Here is a 20,154-nt window from a genome sequence, read left to right as displayed (position 1 = left end):
TGTGAAATATTTTCGCTGATGGCGCTTTTCAATGCAGACAACTACTGCGCATAAGACAAAAAAAGTGTTCACCAAAGTATTTTTGAGCTTACGTAAGCAGATATTTTTATGTACGCCCAATTGACAGACGAGGTTTAAAATCTAGCAGCATTGATTGGTGTAAATAATAAGATTCAGCGGCCTGCTTGTAATTTCGAACAGAAATTGGGAGCGGCGCAGTGACATTACCGGCGGTATGGCAACCAATGGCAACAAACGGCATGCGTGCCGTCTTTGCGTTGTCCGTTGGTGAAGCGTGTGCCGCGCGGGTGTTCCCGTAATCCAATATATGTTGTATAATTTACCATAAGTACCAAGCATCAGCTACGTGAGATTGGAACGGAGACATTCCACTTCGATATTTCGCCCACCAGCAACCCCTAGTCGTGTAGTTAGGTCATTATTGTGTTTTAGGCTTATATTAATATTGAAAAGATGATATCCGAATCAGCTGGACAGCTTATTCAAATCCTAGAGAAGACAGTTTCGCCTGGTAAGTAAAAGTTTTGTTCTATTTCATGTTTGACTGAATTCTTATCATGCTATTTTGTTTGATGTGATAACATAATTGTGTTGATGTCAATATCATCAGTCTCCTCTTGATAACGTGATTCAGATTAGACGCTTTTACATAGGGTTTATTGCAAGCTTATATCTCCGTCCTTGATGTTGCAAAAGATGCCAATGGTGCTTAACAATTTACAAAATGATCCCCTCTAAATATTTGAAAACCACTGCATCAAAATTATTGCCAAATAAACGAGCTAGAGCATCGTCAAAAATGCTATGTAAACGGGTCTATTGTTGCTGGGCCTGACATAGGTCCTTACTTCATACTTGTTTTATTTTTACCTGTTGTTTTTTAACTTTGCATAATCTCTGAATATTTATGCCTATGGTGTCCTGGATGAACTGCTTTTTCCTGTTAACATTTCAACGATTACTGAATTTAACAATTTGACACACTCTACAAGTTTACTCTGGTGGAAAGGAAATGATTTTGCAGATGCATCAATGTCAGATGGGGATGGTGCACAGGATTAAATCATTGAATATTACTTAAGCTAATTTTTATTGAAGAAATTTGGTTTGTTACCTACCTATTTATTTGACAACATTTGTTGCCACGAAGTACTGCTTGAAAATTCACGTGTGAGGTTAGTTTGTGTTTCTGGAAAGACAACCTACTCTTAAATTAAGAAGTTTAAAAATAAAATCATTTTTAATTTTGCTAAAAAATGCATATACCATTCCCTTGCTGTCTTAATTCAAAGTCTTCTAATGAATGAAGCTTTTTTGTTCTTCACAGTTATGCATTAGTAATAAAGATACATTTTAGATAGTCCAAATAATTTGTGAAATATATTTGCTGCAGTAAAACTAAGTTGGCAAAACTTATTTTGCATCCTTCTTCCTAGCCTGGGGCATTTTTGTGATTTGAAACCTGCCATTGGTGTGCTTCCATTCTAGATACCCCTCTCTGAAATTGCACTTCTTGATTCCAAAGGTTGTAACATTGCAAATTGTAGGATATTGACAATCTCACTATAAGCTGGTTTTGCCCATGGCTCATTATTCAGGATGACTGTCAACTGATCCACTGCTCCTAGATTACTGCAATTTAGGGAATGTTTTCTAATTATTTCAGCTTACAACTATTCCTATACTGTTCTCCTAATTTCAGAAGTGTTATATTGCTGACCTGAAATGATGAAAATGTACATTTTGACAGGTGTGATTAGATGATGGTCAATTACCTTACATTTCCTTAGCTTAAAGTAGAGCCATAAGAATTAGAATAGTCATTTTTATAGCACCTTACACAATTAGGCATTCTTTTTCAGATAAGGCAGAACTGGAACAAGCTCAGCAGTTCTTGGAGCAAGCAGCATCACAAAACTTTGTAAGCAATGGCCATGTGTAAATGGTGGCTATTTGATGACTGGTCCATGGTCGCCTTTGTGGTGAAGCACACTTTACTATTGAGTGTGCATTAAGGAAGCATTTTTTTTTGTATTTGGCATAAAGCAATCACAGAACTTCTGGAGTATTTGCTTCTTCTGGAGCAAATACACAGTGCTTTAATGCTCAGTGTATTTGCACATAATCAGTGATTGACAGTTTTCTGTTATTTGTTGTGCATTGTTTCTCATTTTCTCGTCTGCTCCTGTAATGTCTCCATGTCTCTGACACCGGGCCACGGCCCGCACTCTGTCCACAGCCCGAGTACGTGAAGGCGCTCTCGGACATCCTGTACCATGGCGCCAACAGCCCGGTGGCTCGGATGGCGGCCGGCCTGCAGCTCAAGAACACGCTCACCTCCAAGGACACCACCGTGCGCGCCATGCACCAGCAGCGCTGGCTCGACTTCCCGCCTGACGTCAAGGAGCACGTCAAGCGAAACGTGAGCGGCGCTCGGTGGACCGTGACGGGTGGAGGCGGGGAGAACAAACGACGGGCGCGCGGATCGGGGAGACACGGCGGAAAAAAGATTGGCCGATTGTTTTTCCCTCACGTTCTTGTGCCTTTTGGAAAGGTGTTTGTGGGGCGTTTACGTTCATCATCATCATCATTTATTTCGTATGACCTCTGCATTTTCATGGCTTTTCGGGTCAAGTGTCAAGTTTACAGTAAGAACATAAAAACAGCAGTTACACACAAAAAAAGATGTAAAGATATGCTAAATGACACAGAGATAAAACAGTGCCCCCCACCGCACCCCAATCCCCACCCCCACCCCCACCCGGTGAGTAAAGTTGAAGTTGTACAGCATTGTCCTGACGCATCGTGTAGATAACGTTGTGGCGGCGTGTGCAACGTCATCTACACGTTGCACATGCTGCTTGCAATCATGCCCATTATAATTGTGCCTTTGCTGCTGTATTAGGCTCCATGCTTTGTTTTTGAATAAATGTTCTCACTCATCCACCCCCTGTTCAGATTCTGGCGGCGCTGGGCACGGAGAACAACCGTCCGAGCTCAGCGGCACAGTGCGTGGCCTACATCGCCATCGTGGAGCTGCCGCAGAACCAGTGGACCGACCTGGTGTCGGTGCTGGTCAACAACGTCATTGGGCCCGGCTCCACCGAGATCATCAAGGAGGCGTCGCTGGAGGCCATCGGATACATCTGCCAGGTGGGCTGTGGGCGGCTGGTGGGGGTTGTGAGCGGCTGGCGGGGGTTTATGATGGCCTGGTGTAGGGTTTATTAGTGGTTTGTGGACAAACGTCGGACGTTTCTAGGAGTGCGTATCTTTATGTGTGTGCTAGTTAGAATTTAATGTAAGCATCTATGCTCGGAAACGTTGTATTGCTGTCGCTACCGCCGTTTACCACGATACCACTGTCGCTGTCCCCAGGATATCGACGCCGAGGTGCTGGCCTCTCGCAGTAACGAGATCCTGACGGCCATCATCCACGGCATGAAGCGCGACGAGCCCAGCAGCCACGTCCGACTGGCGGCCACCAACGCGCTGCTCAACTCACTCGAGTTCACAAAGTCCAACTTCGAGAAAGATGTACGTGAGAAAATTCAATCGTGGTGATGTGTGGTATATTCGCTGTAAATATGAATTGGATAAAATGTTTTTGTATCCTTGTTCAATGAGCTGCAAAGTATTGAGCTTTACAATCTGAGAAATATGGCCTTTGTTTCATTTTCTCTTCAACTATTTGTCTGTTCGTTCACTCTATTGAGTCTATTTTAGGACGACTCGCTATGTCTCGCGCTGACGTTGCTGACGTGTGCCCCCAGGCGGAGCGTCACTACATTATGGAGGTGACGTGCGAAGCCACTCAGTCTTCCGATACGCAGATTCGAGTGGCCGCGCTCCAGTGCCTAGTCAAAATCATGACCAACTACTATCAGTACATGGAGACCTACATGGGCCCGGCGCTGTTTGCGGTGAGCGTCACTACCGGTGGAGGGGGCGGGGGGGGGGGGGGGGGAGCGGGCTGAGAGGATAAGATGTGGGACTGACTTGGCACAACACCACACGCGGGGAGATACGGTGAGTCAAAATATGAGTGTTGGATGCTGGTGTGTATGCTTTGGGAAAGGGTGGTGGATACTGATAAGAGTTAAGTGCTTATCAAACTGCATTGTGGATGGTGGGATTAGGGCGCTTAATATCACTGATACTGGGCTAGTGCTAAGGCGTTTATCAATACCGATAGTCCGATAGCTTTTAATTTTATTGAGGATCGGGCTCCGGGATTCCTAGCATACAAACATTTTATCGCAGGAAACGTAAAGTTACGGTTATCAGCAGGTTATCAGCAGTGGTTTGGTGAAGTTACTGCATTGATTGTTATTATTTTATTGTTATTGTTTGTGACATATGCTAATTAATATTGCAATTTATGATCATCATCATTAGTTGAGGGCCCACTCCGGCGTCGAGTCTCGGTGCTTTGGCCCATCATCGCTGACCCGTTTCCTCCCGTCTCGCTGCCTCTCCGATTAGCTCACACTTATACACCCCGTTTTGATTCTTCGGTCAGCTCACACTAACTCCCCTCCAGCCTTGTTTGTCCGATCAGCCCAAATTAACTCCACCATTTCGTCTGTAACTCTCCAGACCTGACTTCCCCCGTTCCCTGTTTTTCGGCGCAGATCACCCTGGAGGCGATGAAGTCGGACGTGGACGAGGTAGCGCTGCAAGGTATCGAGTTCTGGTCATCCGTCTGTGACGAGGAGGTCGACCTGGAGATCGAGGCACAGGAGGCCGCCGACCTGGGACGGCCGCCCGAACAGACGAGCCGCTTCTACGCCAAGGGCGCGCTCCAGTACCTGACCCCGGTGCTGATGGAGCGGCTCACCAAACAGGTGCGCCGGCAGATGGGCGGGAGTCGCTGGTAGGGTGGAACTCGTAGTAGAGTGGATCTCGTAGTAGAGCGGATGGGAGATGAATAGCTGGACGTAGGGTGGCTATCAGTAAATGGATAGTCGCTGTCGCTGGCCGGTTAGCTGGAATCACTAGTATTTAGCGAGTGTTTCAAAGGCAAAGGGCAGGAAGCTGCGAAGCCGTGGCGGGTCTTTGTGCTCAATTCGGTCGCCAGCCTCGGCAGCGCCGGCCCAGGGCGATTCACCGGCTGGGTGAGAGGCGTGAGGTATAGGTGGATGCGCTGTGACTCGATTAGGGACTATTTACCTTTGCGATTGTCTATCATGTGGATAACTCGCACTCTTATTTATTTCTGTGACGCTATTGTCACATCGTACAGTTGAAGAATCGATAAGGCCTGATACACGGCATGAACAGTAATGCCATACTTGTTTGTTCAATGCGTCATCTAGCTGATACCTTTGACAAGTGGCTATTGCTCAGAGAATAGCACATTCAATGAAACAATGTGCTTGCAGATGTAACTAAAGTGGTCTTGAAGATTGTTGACTTGTAATTTCTTAGTACCAAGTGCAAAAAGATTGAAAAAGGGATGACGTTGCCTGTACTCCGTACGAGCTCATTGAGCTCACTGCACTCAGTACTCAGTGCGCCCATGCTCATTGATCGACTGCTGCTCACGCCCATGTACCGATTTTGCAAACAGCTGTTTTTAACATTGTCCTCTTGCTATCATCCTTATCCTCCCGATCGTGTCCTCACTGACGGGCGGCTGTCCTCAGGAGGACGGCGATGACGAGGAGGACTGGAACCCGTCCAAGGCGGCCGGCGTGTCGCTCATGCTGCTGGCCTCCTGTGTCGAGGACGACATCGTGCCGCACGTCCTTCCGTTTGTGACGCAGCACATCAAATCGGCCGACTGGAAATTCCGCGACGCAGCGCTCATGGCCTTTGGTGCGGGACGGGTGGAAAACAGGAAATGGTAGCCGTCGGGAAGGATGACTAGAAAAGAAAATTGATTCGTTCACGGTAGCCATCGTCATTATTCTTCTTGTTTGATCGCAAACTGCAACTATGACTGGATTGATGGCCTGGCTAGGATGAATGAACTTGCTGTATCGGACGCATTCTTTCTTGTTTTCGGTTATGTGAGTGTGCTGCTCTTACAAAATGTTGCAGTATTATTTTTCCTTTTCTATTTGCTACTCGGCCGGTTGACTTCTGTTGGCTACTGGTCTCGGTAAACCACACCAATAACGTACTCGTGCGACCTATGTCCGGCAGGCTCGATACTGGAGGGTCCGGACAGCACCAAGCTGAAGCCGCTGGTGGAACAGGTGCTGCCCATCCTGATGCAGCTCATGAAGGACCCTGTCGTGGCCGTCAAGGTAAACTTGCCCAAATATTGGAGTGTAGCTGGGTTCTCGGCGTTTGCTTCTCCCGTCTTAAGTTAAGCATATCTTGATGAAAGGCGACTGCAGCAGCTTTTGTGACTACTGAACTGCTGCTTATACGCTTGAATACAAAAAGATAAGCCAAGTGTTTTAGTCTTGAGAAAACAGCCCATTACTTCCAAATCGCACGTGTCACGACTGAATTTTGATAAGAACATTTTGAGGTACCACCACCGTTCATTTATCCACCTTGGCTTACCATGACCCTCCCTCCCGTTCTCTATCGTCTTTGCCAGGACACGGCGGCGTGGACGATCGGCCGCGTCTGTGAGCTGATACCGGACGCCACTCTGAACGAGGCGCACCTGCCGCCGCTGCTGGAGACCCTGGTGGCCGGCCTGCAGGCCGAGCCGCGAGTGGCCACCAACGTGTGCTGGGCCATCTCGGCACTCTCGGAGCGGGCCTACGAGTCGGCGCAGAGCCAGGGAGAAGACGAGTCCACCGACCCGGAGACCTACTTGCTCTCCAAGTACTTCGAGGCGCTGGTGGAACGTCTGCTCGAGACGACCGGCCGCGCCGACGGTAACCAGGTGAGCCGTGAGCGCTGCCCCCGAGCAGGGTGGGGTTTATGACGGGGTGGGCGAAGCGAGACTGCTAAAAGAGTGACTGATGAGTGTACGGTATGGCTGGAGGGCGACAGCTGGGGAGGAGTTTGATGGAAGTCGGTGAGTTGCTCTGACCGTCCTCTTGTCATCATCTGCAGAGCAACCTGCGCAGCTCGGCGTACGAGGCCCTGATGGAGATGATGAAGAACTCGCCCAAGGATTGCTACGCCACGGTGCAGAAGACGGTGGTGGTGATCCTGGAGCGGCTTCAGCACGTCCTCCAGATGGAAAACCACATCCAGAACAACAGGTATGTGATGCAGAACAAAAGGCACGCCACGAACCACATCTAAAACAACAGATACGTCATGAGACATCATTAGAAGGTCTGTCTCTCGAACAACATTTATAGCTTAAGTTTAACTACGAAAAAGGCAACAGCTGCTTCTTGATGCCGTGCTATCAAACATCGACCAAGTGAGGCATACCCCTATATTCTATGGGCGCAAAATGACCTTTGCAGTCGACGCGTCCTTAAGTCCCAATAAACAAACAGAACAAGCATCTCCCTATCTGACTTGCCCATGTCCCCCGGCAGTGACCGGGCCCAGTACAACGACCTCCAGTCGCTGCTGTGCGCCACCCTGAGCAGTGTGCTGAGAAAGGTGACAGCCGAGGACGCGCCGCGCATCTCGGACCAGATCATGACGGCGCTGCTACAGATGTTCGCCAACCGTGAGTGGCCTCCCCTCCCGGCTGCCGTGCCTGAAACCGTAGACAGTAGTGTTATCGTTGGGTAAGAAAGGGAGGGAATTGGAATAGCTGATGATTCGATTGGCTCATGGGTGGTTCCGTAACCTCGGATGGCATCGGCTCCTACATCGCGTGGCCTGCTTCCAATGCCCCCGTCCCTAATAATTGCTGTCCGTTATCTGTCAAGCATATTTCGTCTCTTTCTAATCATTGTCGTGTCCCTCTCAGCAGTGTCACTACGGTGCACCCTGTTTATTTCTAACCAACCTTATTACCCTCTCGACCCTCAGCGCGCGTGGGCAGTGTCCAGGAGGACGCACTGAACGCCGTCTCGGTGCTGGCCGAGGTACTCGGTGAGCAGTTCATCAAGTACCTGGACGCATTTAAGCCGTACCTGCTGATCGGACTCCGTAACCACACCGAGTACCAGGTGTGCTCAGTGGCTGTGGGCCTGGTGGGCGACATCTGCCGAGCGGTGGGCGCGCGAGTGCTGCCACACTGCGACGACATCATGAACATCCTGCTAGAGAACTTAGGGGTGAGTACGATCATTGGATACGGCTGTGAATATTTAAAATATGAAAAGTGACACACATGGAATGAACGGACAGTATGACTTGGAAGACAGTTGTGTACTTAAGGGAAGTTATGTGTCCGTATTGCAAGCAAATGCTTCCTTTAGATCATATTTATGCTTTCACATTTTATCCAAAGTCAACATCTCAGACTGTTATAAACGCATTGTATCCATCGGCTATTGAATCATGCAAGTCGACGTCTAATGTAACCGTACTAGAGGTGGCAAAAGATGAAAATTTTGGGAACCAGACTCGAACCAGACCCGGCTGGACATTTCTAGAACCAGTCGGACCCGGTCTTAGTTGGAATCGGAACCAGTCGGAGCCGTTCCCCAAAAGACAATTAATACAAACTACTTGTAGGTATCATTAGTTGCATCATGTAAAACAGCATATTTCCCACTTGGAATACTCATGAGCTACTGTGTGCAAAGAAACATTCACTTCATATTTTGCAATAATGTGTAGTGTGCAAGATGTATAGCTTATGGTAGGACCCGGTTGGACCCGTCAGAAAAGTTCCAGGAACCGGTCTGGACCCATATGGGTCCAGACTGGTTCTTTGGACCGGGTCCTCGGGTCCACATTTTGCCACCTCTAAACCGTACCCCGTCCTTCCCTCAGAACCAGTCCGTTCACCGGTCGGTGAAGCCGCACATTCTGACTGTACCCGTGCCCCCCCCCCCCCGCCCTCAGAACCAGTCTGTTCACCGGTCGCGGTCGGTGAAGCCGCACATTCTGACCGTGTTTGCCCTTTGTCCCTCAGAACCAGTCGGTTCACCGGTCGGTGAAGCCGCACATTCTGACCGTGTTCGGTGACATTGCGCTGGCCATCGGCGGCGAGTTCAAAAAGTACCTGGACGTGTCACTGCAGACGCTGATGCAGGCCTCGCAGGCTCAGGTGGACCGGGTGAGCGTCACTGCTGATTTGATTTGAATGTCCTATTTTTACCATTTTGCTTTTCATAGGTTTTCTACGTGTAGTTCGTGATCTCAAGACGCTGTTCCCTGTCTCCTCATTTTTGATTTATTTTCGCATTGGGGAGAAAACAACTCGGGGGGGGGGGGACTTTTGTGTTGTAACGTGTGCAAGTAGTGCGCTCCATCCCTTTTTAATTTTATTTTCATCGAATCTTCAATAAACAACTGTTCACATCTTGGGGCAATATTTTGACAATTTTTGACCATAGGATCTAAGTTCCCAGTGCCTCCCCTTGTGTATCATTCGCGTCTTCTACGCGACTATAACACCCCTCCCTTTCCACCCTCAGTCGGACTACGAGATGGTCGACTACCTGAACGAGCTGCGGGAGACGTGTCTGGACGCCTACTCAGGCATCATCCAGGGCCTCAAGGGCGACGGTCAGGTGGCCAGTCCGGACGTGCTTCTGCTCCAGCCGCACGTGGCCTATATCATCCAGTTCATCTGCGTGGTGGCCAGCGACCAGGAGCGATCAGAGAGCAGCCTGGGAGCCGCCGCCGGCCTGCTCGGGTAAGTGGGGAGGGGGAAATGGGCAGATGGAGAGGGAATGTTGTCTGTTGGGTACCCGAGGGTTAAGAGTTTGATGAGTTGCAGTGTGAAATAATGCTTCAATAATTTACTCGCCTGTTATCTGAGTTGTAATATCTTACCTCCAAGCTCTCCCCCGCAGTGACCTATTGTCGGCGTTCGGGAGCGCCATCCTGCCACTGGTTGATAACGAGGCCATCAACGAGCTGCTGACGCTCGGCCGGCGCTCCAAGACGGCACGCACCAAAACGCTGGCCACCTGGGCCACCAAGGAGCTGCGCAAGATGAAGAGCGCCGCCAGTAGCTGGTGAGTGCCCCGGGAGAGGGAGAGAGGCGTTACTGATGGGGTAGAGTGGGGAAGGAGGCTTCTGGATGAAGTGACGTGCAGGTACAGAGCTACGGGTTGGTCGGTGGAAAGGTGGCGACTCAGCGGTTTGCGAAGCTGATGTCATTTAGAGCTGTTAAAAGGGCGACGGAGACTGGGTGTGAAGAGTGTCCCGTATTCCCGATATACGTATGTTTGCTTAGCTCCCATGCGAACTATTTGGACAGCATCAATCGTCGATTATATGTATGGTCGCAAAAAGACTGATCTCCAGTCAAGTATTATCTACGAAGCATACTTTTTCTTAGATACCGAACCACCACAATGGCTTCCGATCGAAATATCCGAGAAAGTTTCCTTTTTCCTTCTTCCTCTTTTCCGGTTTTCTAAGATCCTTCAGCGTTGGGATGTACAATGAATCCTTCAGTCTGGATCCTTCTGGTGGTTGGCTGCTTGTTGCCGCTCTGCCTGTATAACTACGCTGTACAAATGCACAGGGTGCTTTCCGTACTTAATTTTTTAGCTGCGGTTCGATCCGTCTTGGTCAACCGAGCTTGCAGCATGGTGAAAAGGGACCTTTCGCTATAAATGCAATTTCCTTTAGATTTGTACGTTTCAACACTTAGCTTATATATCGACGGGCAAGTTCTTGGATGGATGGTGTGTAAGGATATAAGGATGATGGCATGTCTCCGTATGGTTCTGTAGGTTCATAGGTAACAGTAGACCGAAAAGTAGATATATCACAAAGTATAGCAGCAAGCAGTAAGGGACCCATAAACTTTTGACCGAAACACGAGCGCGAGCCTCATATCTTACCTGACGTGATTTATATGTTGTGTATCCTCACCTTTTATTTGGATGACATTTTTGGGTCTACTGTTATCTATGGTCGAACTCATACGAGTGTTTGGATTAAAGAACGTTTGATATATGGGCTACACATGTATGCTGAGATGACTGAATGTGTATAGAAGCGTTCAAACACCTCAGGATGTGTGGGAGTGCACAGCAGGGCCGTGCTGGATGGCGTTACGTTGACTCAGGTTCTTCATATTTTGGATCACGTTTTTTACCGATCAGCTGATGCTAATGTGAATTTAAAAACTGATAATTTTGCTACGTAGTCTTAGAAAGTTTTATCATTTTCCGAGCGAGTTCAGACATGCACAGTATGGCGGCTAAGTTCGAGCTCATTGTGTTATCCTATTGTGCACACTGAGTCACAGCGCCGTCTCGCGTAGCCCGCTGTGCGCCGAGTGCCTGTCTGTGTGAGCGGCCGGTATGAGTGGTGTGACGTGACCCGTGTGTGCCTGACCCACAGATGGCCGCGACTCAACCCCCATCGGACCCTCGGGTGGCGCGTCGGTGGGCGCGCGTGAGAGCGAGAGAGCGAGCGAGCGAGAGAGAGGTATGCGGCGTGCGTGTAGCGGACGAGACGCCTGGACGCGACGACGATCAACGCTACGACGACGCGCGCGCGCTCGGCCGACCGCCCTGTGATAGGCCGGCGAGGCCGGCCCGGCGGGAGGAGGGACTCTGAGCGTGTCAGATGCGGGCGGACGGCCAGCGCGGCGGCCCGCGGCGCGGCCGCCCCCCACCCCCTAGACACGCTGTTGTTGTTTTTGTACTGCGCGTCGCGCTGCCGCCGAGACGGGGCGGAGGAAATTGTTACTGCCTGGTGCCATGTGCGGCGCCCGGCCGGCCCCCACCGGGGCGTCGCCGCGCCGCCGGCGCCTGACCACCGACCTCGACAAACGGACTCTGAGGTAGAGAGCGTGCCTGAGCGCCAGAGAGCGAGCGACTGACTGTGTGACTGAGCTGTGCGAGTGGTGAGCTGCGTGGCGGGCGCGCTGTGTGCAGGGACGGGCGGCCAGTGGGGCGCGGCAGAGCGAGCCGGTCTGGTGCACGGCGCCGCACCCCGCCGCGCGCGCCCTCTCAGTACCTTGCTGTGCTGTCTCCGGGGTTCTGTATCTGCTATTTCCCTCTGTCTCTGTCTCTGTCTCCCCCGAGGCGCGGTCGGACGGTCTCCGGTACGCCCGACCGCGCCGGCTTCTGCATCTCTCGACCCCGTGTCCTTTCGTACAGAACGTCGGAGATCTGAGCGACCCAAAAAGCGGGCGAAATTTCTCGTTTGGACTGTACGGAGGACAACTAATAAAGATTCATTTCATTTGAATGTGAGTTTGAGTTTCCAGATCATCGCTAAATAAACCTGAACGTTTTTTATGGCCTCATTTCTCAGCACCGCAAGGCTCCTGGGTCTTAGTATTGATGAATGATGCTGGTCCGGTGCGTGAGATGGCTCCAAATATCCTCGAATGTTTTCCGAGATGATCGATAGCTGACTCGTGTACGATCTCGACGATGAATGGCTGCTGTACGTACATCTGGATGTAAGATGTGAGAGCGACTACTAACCACCCGTAGGAAACTGGGTGAGTTAAGTGTGTGAGATGATAAATCGACATAAACATTAACCGCCCTAGTCCCGTCTTCAGCGAAAATAAGCGGTACTGGGTTATCAGTGACATCTTTCGGCTATCTAAAGGGAATTTTCCTCCGGGCCGTGGTGTGAAAATGCCCAGCTGGGCGGCATGAGTCGTGGGTTCGTATCTGGTTATCCCAGGTGAAAGGTGTAATTCCATAAGCTTGCTTTCTGAGAATTCATGGATATTGAAGTGGTCTGGACTATGCCTAACACGCTGTTATGCATATTTGTTTGAGAGCAGAATAACAACTGAGGAGAAATATCTAAAATATCTAGCGATAAAATATTATTCGACCGTTCGGGTAATTCCTTGGAACGGCACTTGCAAATGAACTGTTATGTAGTAGGAAAACAACAGGGATTATTTCCGCATTTTACGCTGTCAAGTTGAAGCTTTCTTGTGACTGACGCTTGCGCTAAAGACGCCAGAACGTTTGTCGCCAATGTCACATTGCATTCGTGAACGTAATATAAACCGGGTTCTGTTCCGGGACTTAACCCTCGCACGACCAGGCCATTTCTCATAACACGAACGATCAGGGGGGGGGGGTTGTTACGACCCCCCCCCCCTGGCGTTTCGAAACGGAAGGTCGTAGAGCTTAGCGGAAAAAACCAACGGATTGCTCTCAACGAGATCTCGCGATTGGTGGTATATTTTTTGGTCCTAGGTCAACATTTGACCTACTTATGACCGGTCAAAGGTCAAATTTTCCGAAAAAATCAAACTTTTTCAACTTTCCGCGGCGATTGCGGCAAAACGGTGGGAGATATCGACTTGAAACCTTCACTATCGTGTTCCTTGATCAATTCTCTATCGTTTGGTATGTATTTCGTTTCCCTAGCTCTAAGAATGGCGCGTTGGGAGCGCCGGAAGTCGGCAAGGTCACAGTCGGCGGCAGAAATTCAAAAAATCAAAATTTAAATTTTTGAAATCTGATTGTATTTTTGGATTTGGGAGGTCCATTTGCTCCCTATAGAAGCTAATATTGCTGCATATTCCCATTGAGGTGACAAGAATTAGCAAAATAGTGGTTCGGGCGCTTTTCAAAAATAGTACCGGACGCTGTTCCTCTTGTGACGTCATAGCTCCGTGACCTGACCTGACCCGGTCAATTTTCTTGCACCACACGATAGCCAATGCTTGCCCCAACATGCATGGGAAGTTTCATCATGATCCATCAAACAATGTGGGTATCACCGGCAGAAAACCTAGGGATTCGGCGCACACGTTTGGTAACTGTCGGCCGGAGGCTGTACCTCTTATGACGTCATAACTCCGTGACCTGACATGACCCGATCAATTTTTTTTCGGCAAAAGATGCGCAAAGGTTGCCCCAGAGGGTATTGAAAATTTCAGCCCGCTACGACAAGCCGTTTAGCGTGCACTTCGAAAAAACCTCAGGGGGGGGTTGATACAACCCCCCCCCCCTAGGCGTTCTAGGGTTAAATAACAGCTATCGGCTATCACTCAGGGATCATACCATGAGCCAAAGGGACTCCTGGTGACCACCGGAGCAGCCATTATGTCGGGGTCCCGCAGCCTCGATGGGTCCACGTCGAGGCGGGCCGGTCAGCCGAGAGGGACATACTCCGGAACATCGACCTCCTCTGGGCACATAGAAACTGCGTGCCACTATCAGTCGTTAGGAGCGATAGCCTGCAACGGAATGCATGTCAAATACCGGACGGGAACTGTAATAGAGCACGCACACGGCACTAACGCGGTGAGGAACTGCAACAGAACACACGTCACTAACACTAGCGGGGAACTGCAACAGAACACACGTCACTAATATATCTGAGGAGCGATAATGGTAGGTACCACATCGTAAACTTTGGATGACATCTGCAACAAGAAACAAGTCACTTACAACAGACCGCAACTGCGACAGAGCACATGATACTCATACCCCAGCCTGACCTAAACTGTAACTGCATCAGAACACAAGTCAGTAGCACCGGCTGGGAACTGCAATGAAACACATCACCAGCGGCCCTTCATGGGAACTGCAATAGAGCACAGATCACTAACACATGGATGGAAACTGCAATAGAACACAGGTAACTAACACTACCGGGGAACTGGAACGTAGCAAACGTCACTGACACTGGACAAGAGCGATAACGGAACCACATCGTCACTCTGGATGGGAACTGTAACAGGAAACACCTCACTAACTTACGGTGACTGCAATAGAGCAATCATCACTAACACTAGCCGGGAACTGCAATGAAGCACACGTCACTAACACAGGTAGAGAACTGCGTAGGCCGTAGGGCACGTGTCGGCTAAGGAAACTGAGACTCGAGTGCTTCATCACAGCACGCCCGCTGTAGGTATAAAGCCTAACTGGAATTGCAGCAAAGCAAATGTCACTGGACACTGGTACTGGACGGAAAGTGAAAGACAACACGTCACTAACACAATGCAAGGATCGCAAAGCATATGTCATTAACACCGGATGGGAATTACATGGAACAACAAGGAACAGGTTACCAGCACTTCAAATGAGAGCAGCATTAGAGTATACAGCATAGATGTATTTGTAAAACAGCATAGATGTATTTACCTCGGACGCTTTATGCATCCCGCGCTGCGTGCATTGAAATTTGAAGCCTACAGGTGGCGTCAATAATACCGAACATTCCGAATAGCGATTACTAGCATGCTGTTTATCGTACCGCTGCTTGGTGTAAGGCTGTGGAAAATTGAAATAATGCGTCTAGACAAGGGTATGTTTTTCTTATACCGTTATTGATAGGACTAGCTCTGAAAACAATTGAAAAACAACCGAGAATAATTGAATGAATGATGTTATTCTGTCAATACCCACATGCTTATCACATTTTTACAACGGTTAAATAATTTTGCATCATTGCAACATGCATCAGGTATTTGTTTTCTGGTCCGTACCTCAAGGCTGTCCTCGCCCCCCCCCCCCCCCCCCCCTATAGGCTATATCTGACCACAACAGACATTATTGACCCCAACCGCTGTGATTAAACGCCGCCTGAGCAATTCAGGCCGCCAATCCATCACGCAGAGGCACCGGCCCCAACGAGGGGCCGTTTCAGTTTAACAGGGTGCCGCCGGGTCCATTACGTCCCGCGGCGGAAGTGCCGGCCGGCGCTCTCCCGTGTGCGTTGCGCCAGTGTCGGCCTCCGGGAGAGGTTAATTAGCACTCCTGGATCGGCGCGCGTCGCGTTCATGCGTCACACGCACCTGTTTAATTACATGTTTACCTGCGGCGGGAGGCGGCGCTATCACGGCTGGTTAGGTGACGGGATGTCTGTCTGTCGGCACTGGCTGGCTGGCGTGTTTGGTAGGCAGCGGCTGTCAGTGACGGTCGTGTCAGTCTGTTAGAGCGGTGAGAACCACCCACTGACTGTCAGTCAGAGTCGATACTACCACCCATGTACTGTCAGTCAGAGCGGTCAGAACTTGGTCAGAATCGCCCGGCAGCTGCACGCTGGTGACCGGTGGAGTGGGAAGGGGTAACGATATCAGAACAGTCACAACCCGTTCGAAACAGCCAGAGTCGTGGCATAAAGGAATGAGCGGGGTGAAGTGAATCTTTTTTTCTCGTTGACTGGACTTAACATGGGATCATGAAAGAGCTAACTATAAAATAGAAATAATGAATGCTTATATGATATATTATTCTTAAAGCTAGGCCTTTTTAACGGATGCATGCTGGTAATTGCCTCATGATATTCTGGCAAAAATACTTACAATCAAACCCTAGCCCTGTCTTTTACTTCCGCAACTCAACCACTGGTTTAATGTTTTGATTCACAAAAGCCTTCTGCCATTACAGGCGTGAGTGCACAGCAAGAGCGTGACGCCGATATCCTTCCTGTCGATTAGCCGAGACGAGACGACACACCGTTCAAGTTGATACGAACATGATTACATCGTAAAGGGGGCATTCCATGTCAACCGGGACAGCCAAAATCGGCCACCTCTGCGATTTTGTTCAAACTTGGTATGCTTGTTGGCTATTGGGTGAAACCTCTGAGGGTCAAAGGATTTTGTCATATGCCCTCGGGCTACAGAGATACAAGCCGCTAAACTTCTGCTTTTTTAGCAGAATTGGACGTGTATTGCAATCTTGAAAGATCTATAGCTTCAACATTTTTGAAGCTATTAATTTCAAACAAACGGAAACGTGTACATATGGAGTTATGCTAGTTAAATTTGGCAATTTTAACATTTTTTGGTGATTTTGAATTTATTTTATTTTGAATTAATTTCTTAAAATCTTATTTGTGAAAAATGGGTACCCTTCGATTTTGCTCAAATTTAGATATTATCTTCCACCACACGTAAGGCATACGTGCTGAGAAAATTAGAGTGGGCCAACGATAACTTTGGATGATATAGCAATAAGTAGTGCAACGTAACACGGTCGATGGAAGGGGCGGATTTCTCCAACCCCACCTGTTTTTCGCCAATAACTCACGCCATAACTATCATATTAACGTCAAACTTTCAGCATCTGTCCAGAATTGAATTGCAAATCCTCCCGTGTAAGCAATAGGTAAATCGGTCCACAACTTTTCTAGTAATAGCGGTGTAAAGTCAAACATCTTGCCGGAGCGGCGCGGCGGCCGGCGCCGGCCGTTGCCGCCTGAATGGTAGACTGTGCCGGCGCCGGACGGTTCCATCTTTGCACTGCGCTTCTTACCGCTGATTATGATCGATTCGTGTCAAATTTTGTGTGAAGGCTTAAAAATGTACAGGCAAACTAATGGTCAAACAAATACGAAAAACAACTGGTAAAAATTGAATTATTAGGGTGCAAACACAATCTGTGACTGAAACGTTTCCCGCGTCGGCCGATCCCCGCGCCTTTGCCGGCGACATCTTAGGTACTCTTAGCAGGCCACTAACTGCCAACTTTTTGGTTAGATTAACTAGAGATTCTCATAACACTACAAATGTCGTATAAAGGAAGAAATAGGAAAATCGGCCAGTTACTCTTAGAGCTATGGGCGTATAAGCGCAAAATAGTCACTATAGCAAATTTCATCACGATTAACCTCATTTGATCTTGAAGATATTGATCAAGGGCCATGAAATTGGCACACGATAAAGTACCCCACCCCGCCTACAATTCAAATTCCGTTTTTTATACCTTTTTTGGCTAAGCCCCCTAGCGCTGGGAGAGACAGGCGTATTTCCTTTTTGCAACCAAAGAGAGGCGCTGCCCGGAGAATGCCCAATTGCATCATTAAAAAAAACTGGCTTACATCTCCGCGATGACCAGCTACCTATCTTCGTGGCATAGTAGTTAGTGTGCCGAGTGTACCCACCTCGCAATCTAAAGGTGGCTGGCTCGTGGCCGGTTAGCCTCAAGACCTCAAGTGTTGTAACACGCATTCGTTTTTTAAGTAGCATCTGGCCAGCCGGCAAATGTCGTGAGGGCTAATGTTCGATCTAAGTAGCATTTGGCCAGTCGGCAACTGCCGTGAGGGCTGTACATATTTACGCGTGTTAGATTAGGTCAGGCCACGTCAGGTCAGGCTAGGTTTGCTTTGGTTTGGGGTAGAAAGAAGCATCTCTGGGTAGCGCCTCTCCTTGGTTGCTAAAACGAAACACGCGAGTGCCAGACATTACGAAGTCTAAAAGACAGTTACTTAGACGTCGGCCCATTCTGGATTTTTTTATATGATGTAGCTAATGTATGGGAGAATAAAATATGTAAAAATCAGCAAAATCGAAGGGTACCCATTTTTCAGAAAATCAAAATTTATTTTTTGAATTTTAATTAAGTTCATTAATTAGATAATTACGTCAATATTGCTATCCTCAAATTAAAGCCTGATCTATTCCCTCCATTTCACACTTTGTCTCATGGTGATATGTCTAAAACTTCAATGGTTATGACGCTTTAAAGATGATAATGTGCCTTGCCTAAGTCAATGTTTCATGACGTGTATCTCGGAAACGTGACGTCATATCTTAACAAAAACATGTCTCCTTTCTTTTCACATATAGATGAGTAGTTTCACAAAGTTTCGCAAAAATCGGAGGAGGTGAGGTTCAAAATGGTCATTTTTTGTCTCACTTGACGTGGAATGCCCCAAAGTGCCCTTCTGAAAACGGTGTGAGCTGAAGCGACCGTTGAGAATAGTGTGAATCTCCACCGGACAAAGAATAACCATGTCGTACACGACGTGGCTCTAACTGCCTTCACCGTTTGCGCACATGTCGAGCCCGGGTTGTGAGAACGGCGAGGCGACCGTGTCGTCATCCAGGAACCGCTGAGCTTGTTACGGCCGCGACCAGACGCTCGTAGCTGCGAAACAATAGATCGTAGAAACTGCGACCATAGAAACAAGTGAATGTGAAATCACTGCGGCAGTCTGTGGATTGTGATTGTGATTGAGCGCCCATGGTTAGTGGGCGTACGAGTCCGATTGTCGAAACGGGTGATAACTAGGTGCCCAAGGAAAAGCCAGTGGTGGGCGTGCTCGTCTTGAATATACAGTTTTATAATTTGTGAGGAATGCAAACTTATATGTTCATAGCTGTGCGATGCAACATACATGTGAATTGTGCAATAAGATAATACTCGTACAACGTTTAACAGCATGAATAGGACATATTTTGAGGTATTTCGCTTCCTTCGTTTTTCTTATAGGTAATTACGTCAATAATCACGCCTAACGGTAACTTGATTACCGGCGACCACCAAACCAGTGTTGTGCAAGGCGCTTATTAATTCCGTATGGAAATGTCACAGCGGCGGGCGGTCACCTGGGAGCGTTACCTCACTGTGCTGGGACAGCCGGCAGCGCGACCGGCGGCCGCCGCGTGCCGCAAATCACTCCCGCTGGCGAGAACATGCCCATTATCGACCCGATTGGTCCACGACCAGACATATTAGCGGTTTTACGAGCCCGGCGAGCACCCGAGGCAGTCCAAGTAAGATGTGCGCGACCTGATCGGAGATCTGATCTGGCCATCGGAGCACACTTCGTCCCGGGAAGCGTCGACTCACGGTGATGGGCGCGTCGTTTTTGGCTCGTGCGCCGCACGTCGCCCCAGTTGCGCCAATTTTGGATGATGGACGGTATGGAACGAGTCTGGTCGTTTGGGTAGAGATGCCGTTTGGGAAAACGGTGGTCGAGTTTACGAAATGCCCGGCGTCGGGAGCTTTGTTCCTGGCGGGGGGCAGAGACGGTGCAGTATATGCCTTATTACACGTAATTAGAGTAAAGTGATGACCTTCCCAGGGGCAAAGCGTGTCTGATGTACATACACATGTAATTATGCATTACGGCGTTTACTTTCATGAGCGATTTAATCAGTGCCGACAGAAGAAATGCTATCTGCGGACAGATCCAGCTCTGCGGGTCCATTCCGATTAAAATTCATTCATTTCAAACAGGAGTCTTGTCTTTATGGAAGGTCAGTGTCATTAGCTTACGTTAGGATTTATTCGTGATATTTCAACTACCGTCACGGTAGCTTTTACAATGCTTTCCAACCCCCGATATAACCATCAAATTTTTGTGACGACCTTTTCGTCACCCTGACGGCCATATCTAGACAAATTAATACTCTGTTTATCGTGTGGTCGCCGGTGTTATCATCCCTATTGTTCG

At 48.8% G+C, this 20,154-nt stretch overlaps 1 protein-coding gene across 2 annotated transcripts; it reads left to right on the top strand.

Annotated features, from left to right (window-relative positions):
• Window positions 1-187: 187 nt before the first annotated feature.
• On the top strand, window positions 188-19,047 carry LOC122380554 (importin subunit beta-1-like). Of its 2 annotated transcripts, XM_043363802.1 has the most exons (18): window positions 188-532; window positions 1,884-1,942; window positions 2,261-2,443; window positions 2,980-3,174; window positions 3,397-3,555; window positions 3,792-3,941; window positions 4,653-4,865; window positions 5,667-5,838; window positions 6,169-6,272; window positions 6,575-6,868; window positions 7,042-7,193; window positions 7,482-7,618; window positions 7,927-8,174; window positions 8,981-9,124; window positions 9,486-9,706; window positions 9,867-10,031; window positions 16,359-16,463; window positions 18,633-19,047. In XM_043363802.1, the coding sequence occupies exons 1-17, from the start codon at window positions 475-477 to the stop codon at window positions 16,381-16,383; spliced, it is 2,679 nt and encodes an 892-aa protein (XP_043219737.1). In that variant the 5' UTR covers window positions 188-474; the 3' UTR covers window positions 16,384-16,463; window positions 18,633-19,047. The 2 variants fall into 2 exon arrangements, with proteins under 2 accessions (XP_043219737.1, XP_043219738.1); XM_043363803.1 differs by lacking the exons at window positions 16,359-16,463; window positions 18,633-19,047 and adding an exon at window positions 11,374-12,228 and having other exon boundaries at window positions 190-532.
• Window positions 19,048-20,154: the final 1,107 nt, after the last annotated feature.

Source organism: Amphibalanus amphitrite, unplaced genomic scaffold (assembly GCF_019059575.1).
Source record: "Amphibalanus amphitrite isolate SeventyFive unplaced genomic scaffold, NRLGWU_Aamphi_draft 000100F_arrow, whole genome shotgun sequence".
Lineage (NCBI taxonomy): Eukaryota > Metazoa > Arthropoda > Thecostraca > Balanomorpha > Balanidae > Amphibalanus > Amphibalanus amphitrite.
This window is presented reverse-complemented; position numbering and strand designations above follow the sequence as displayed.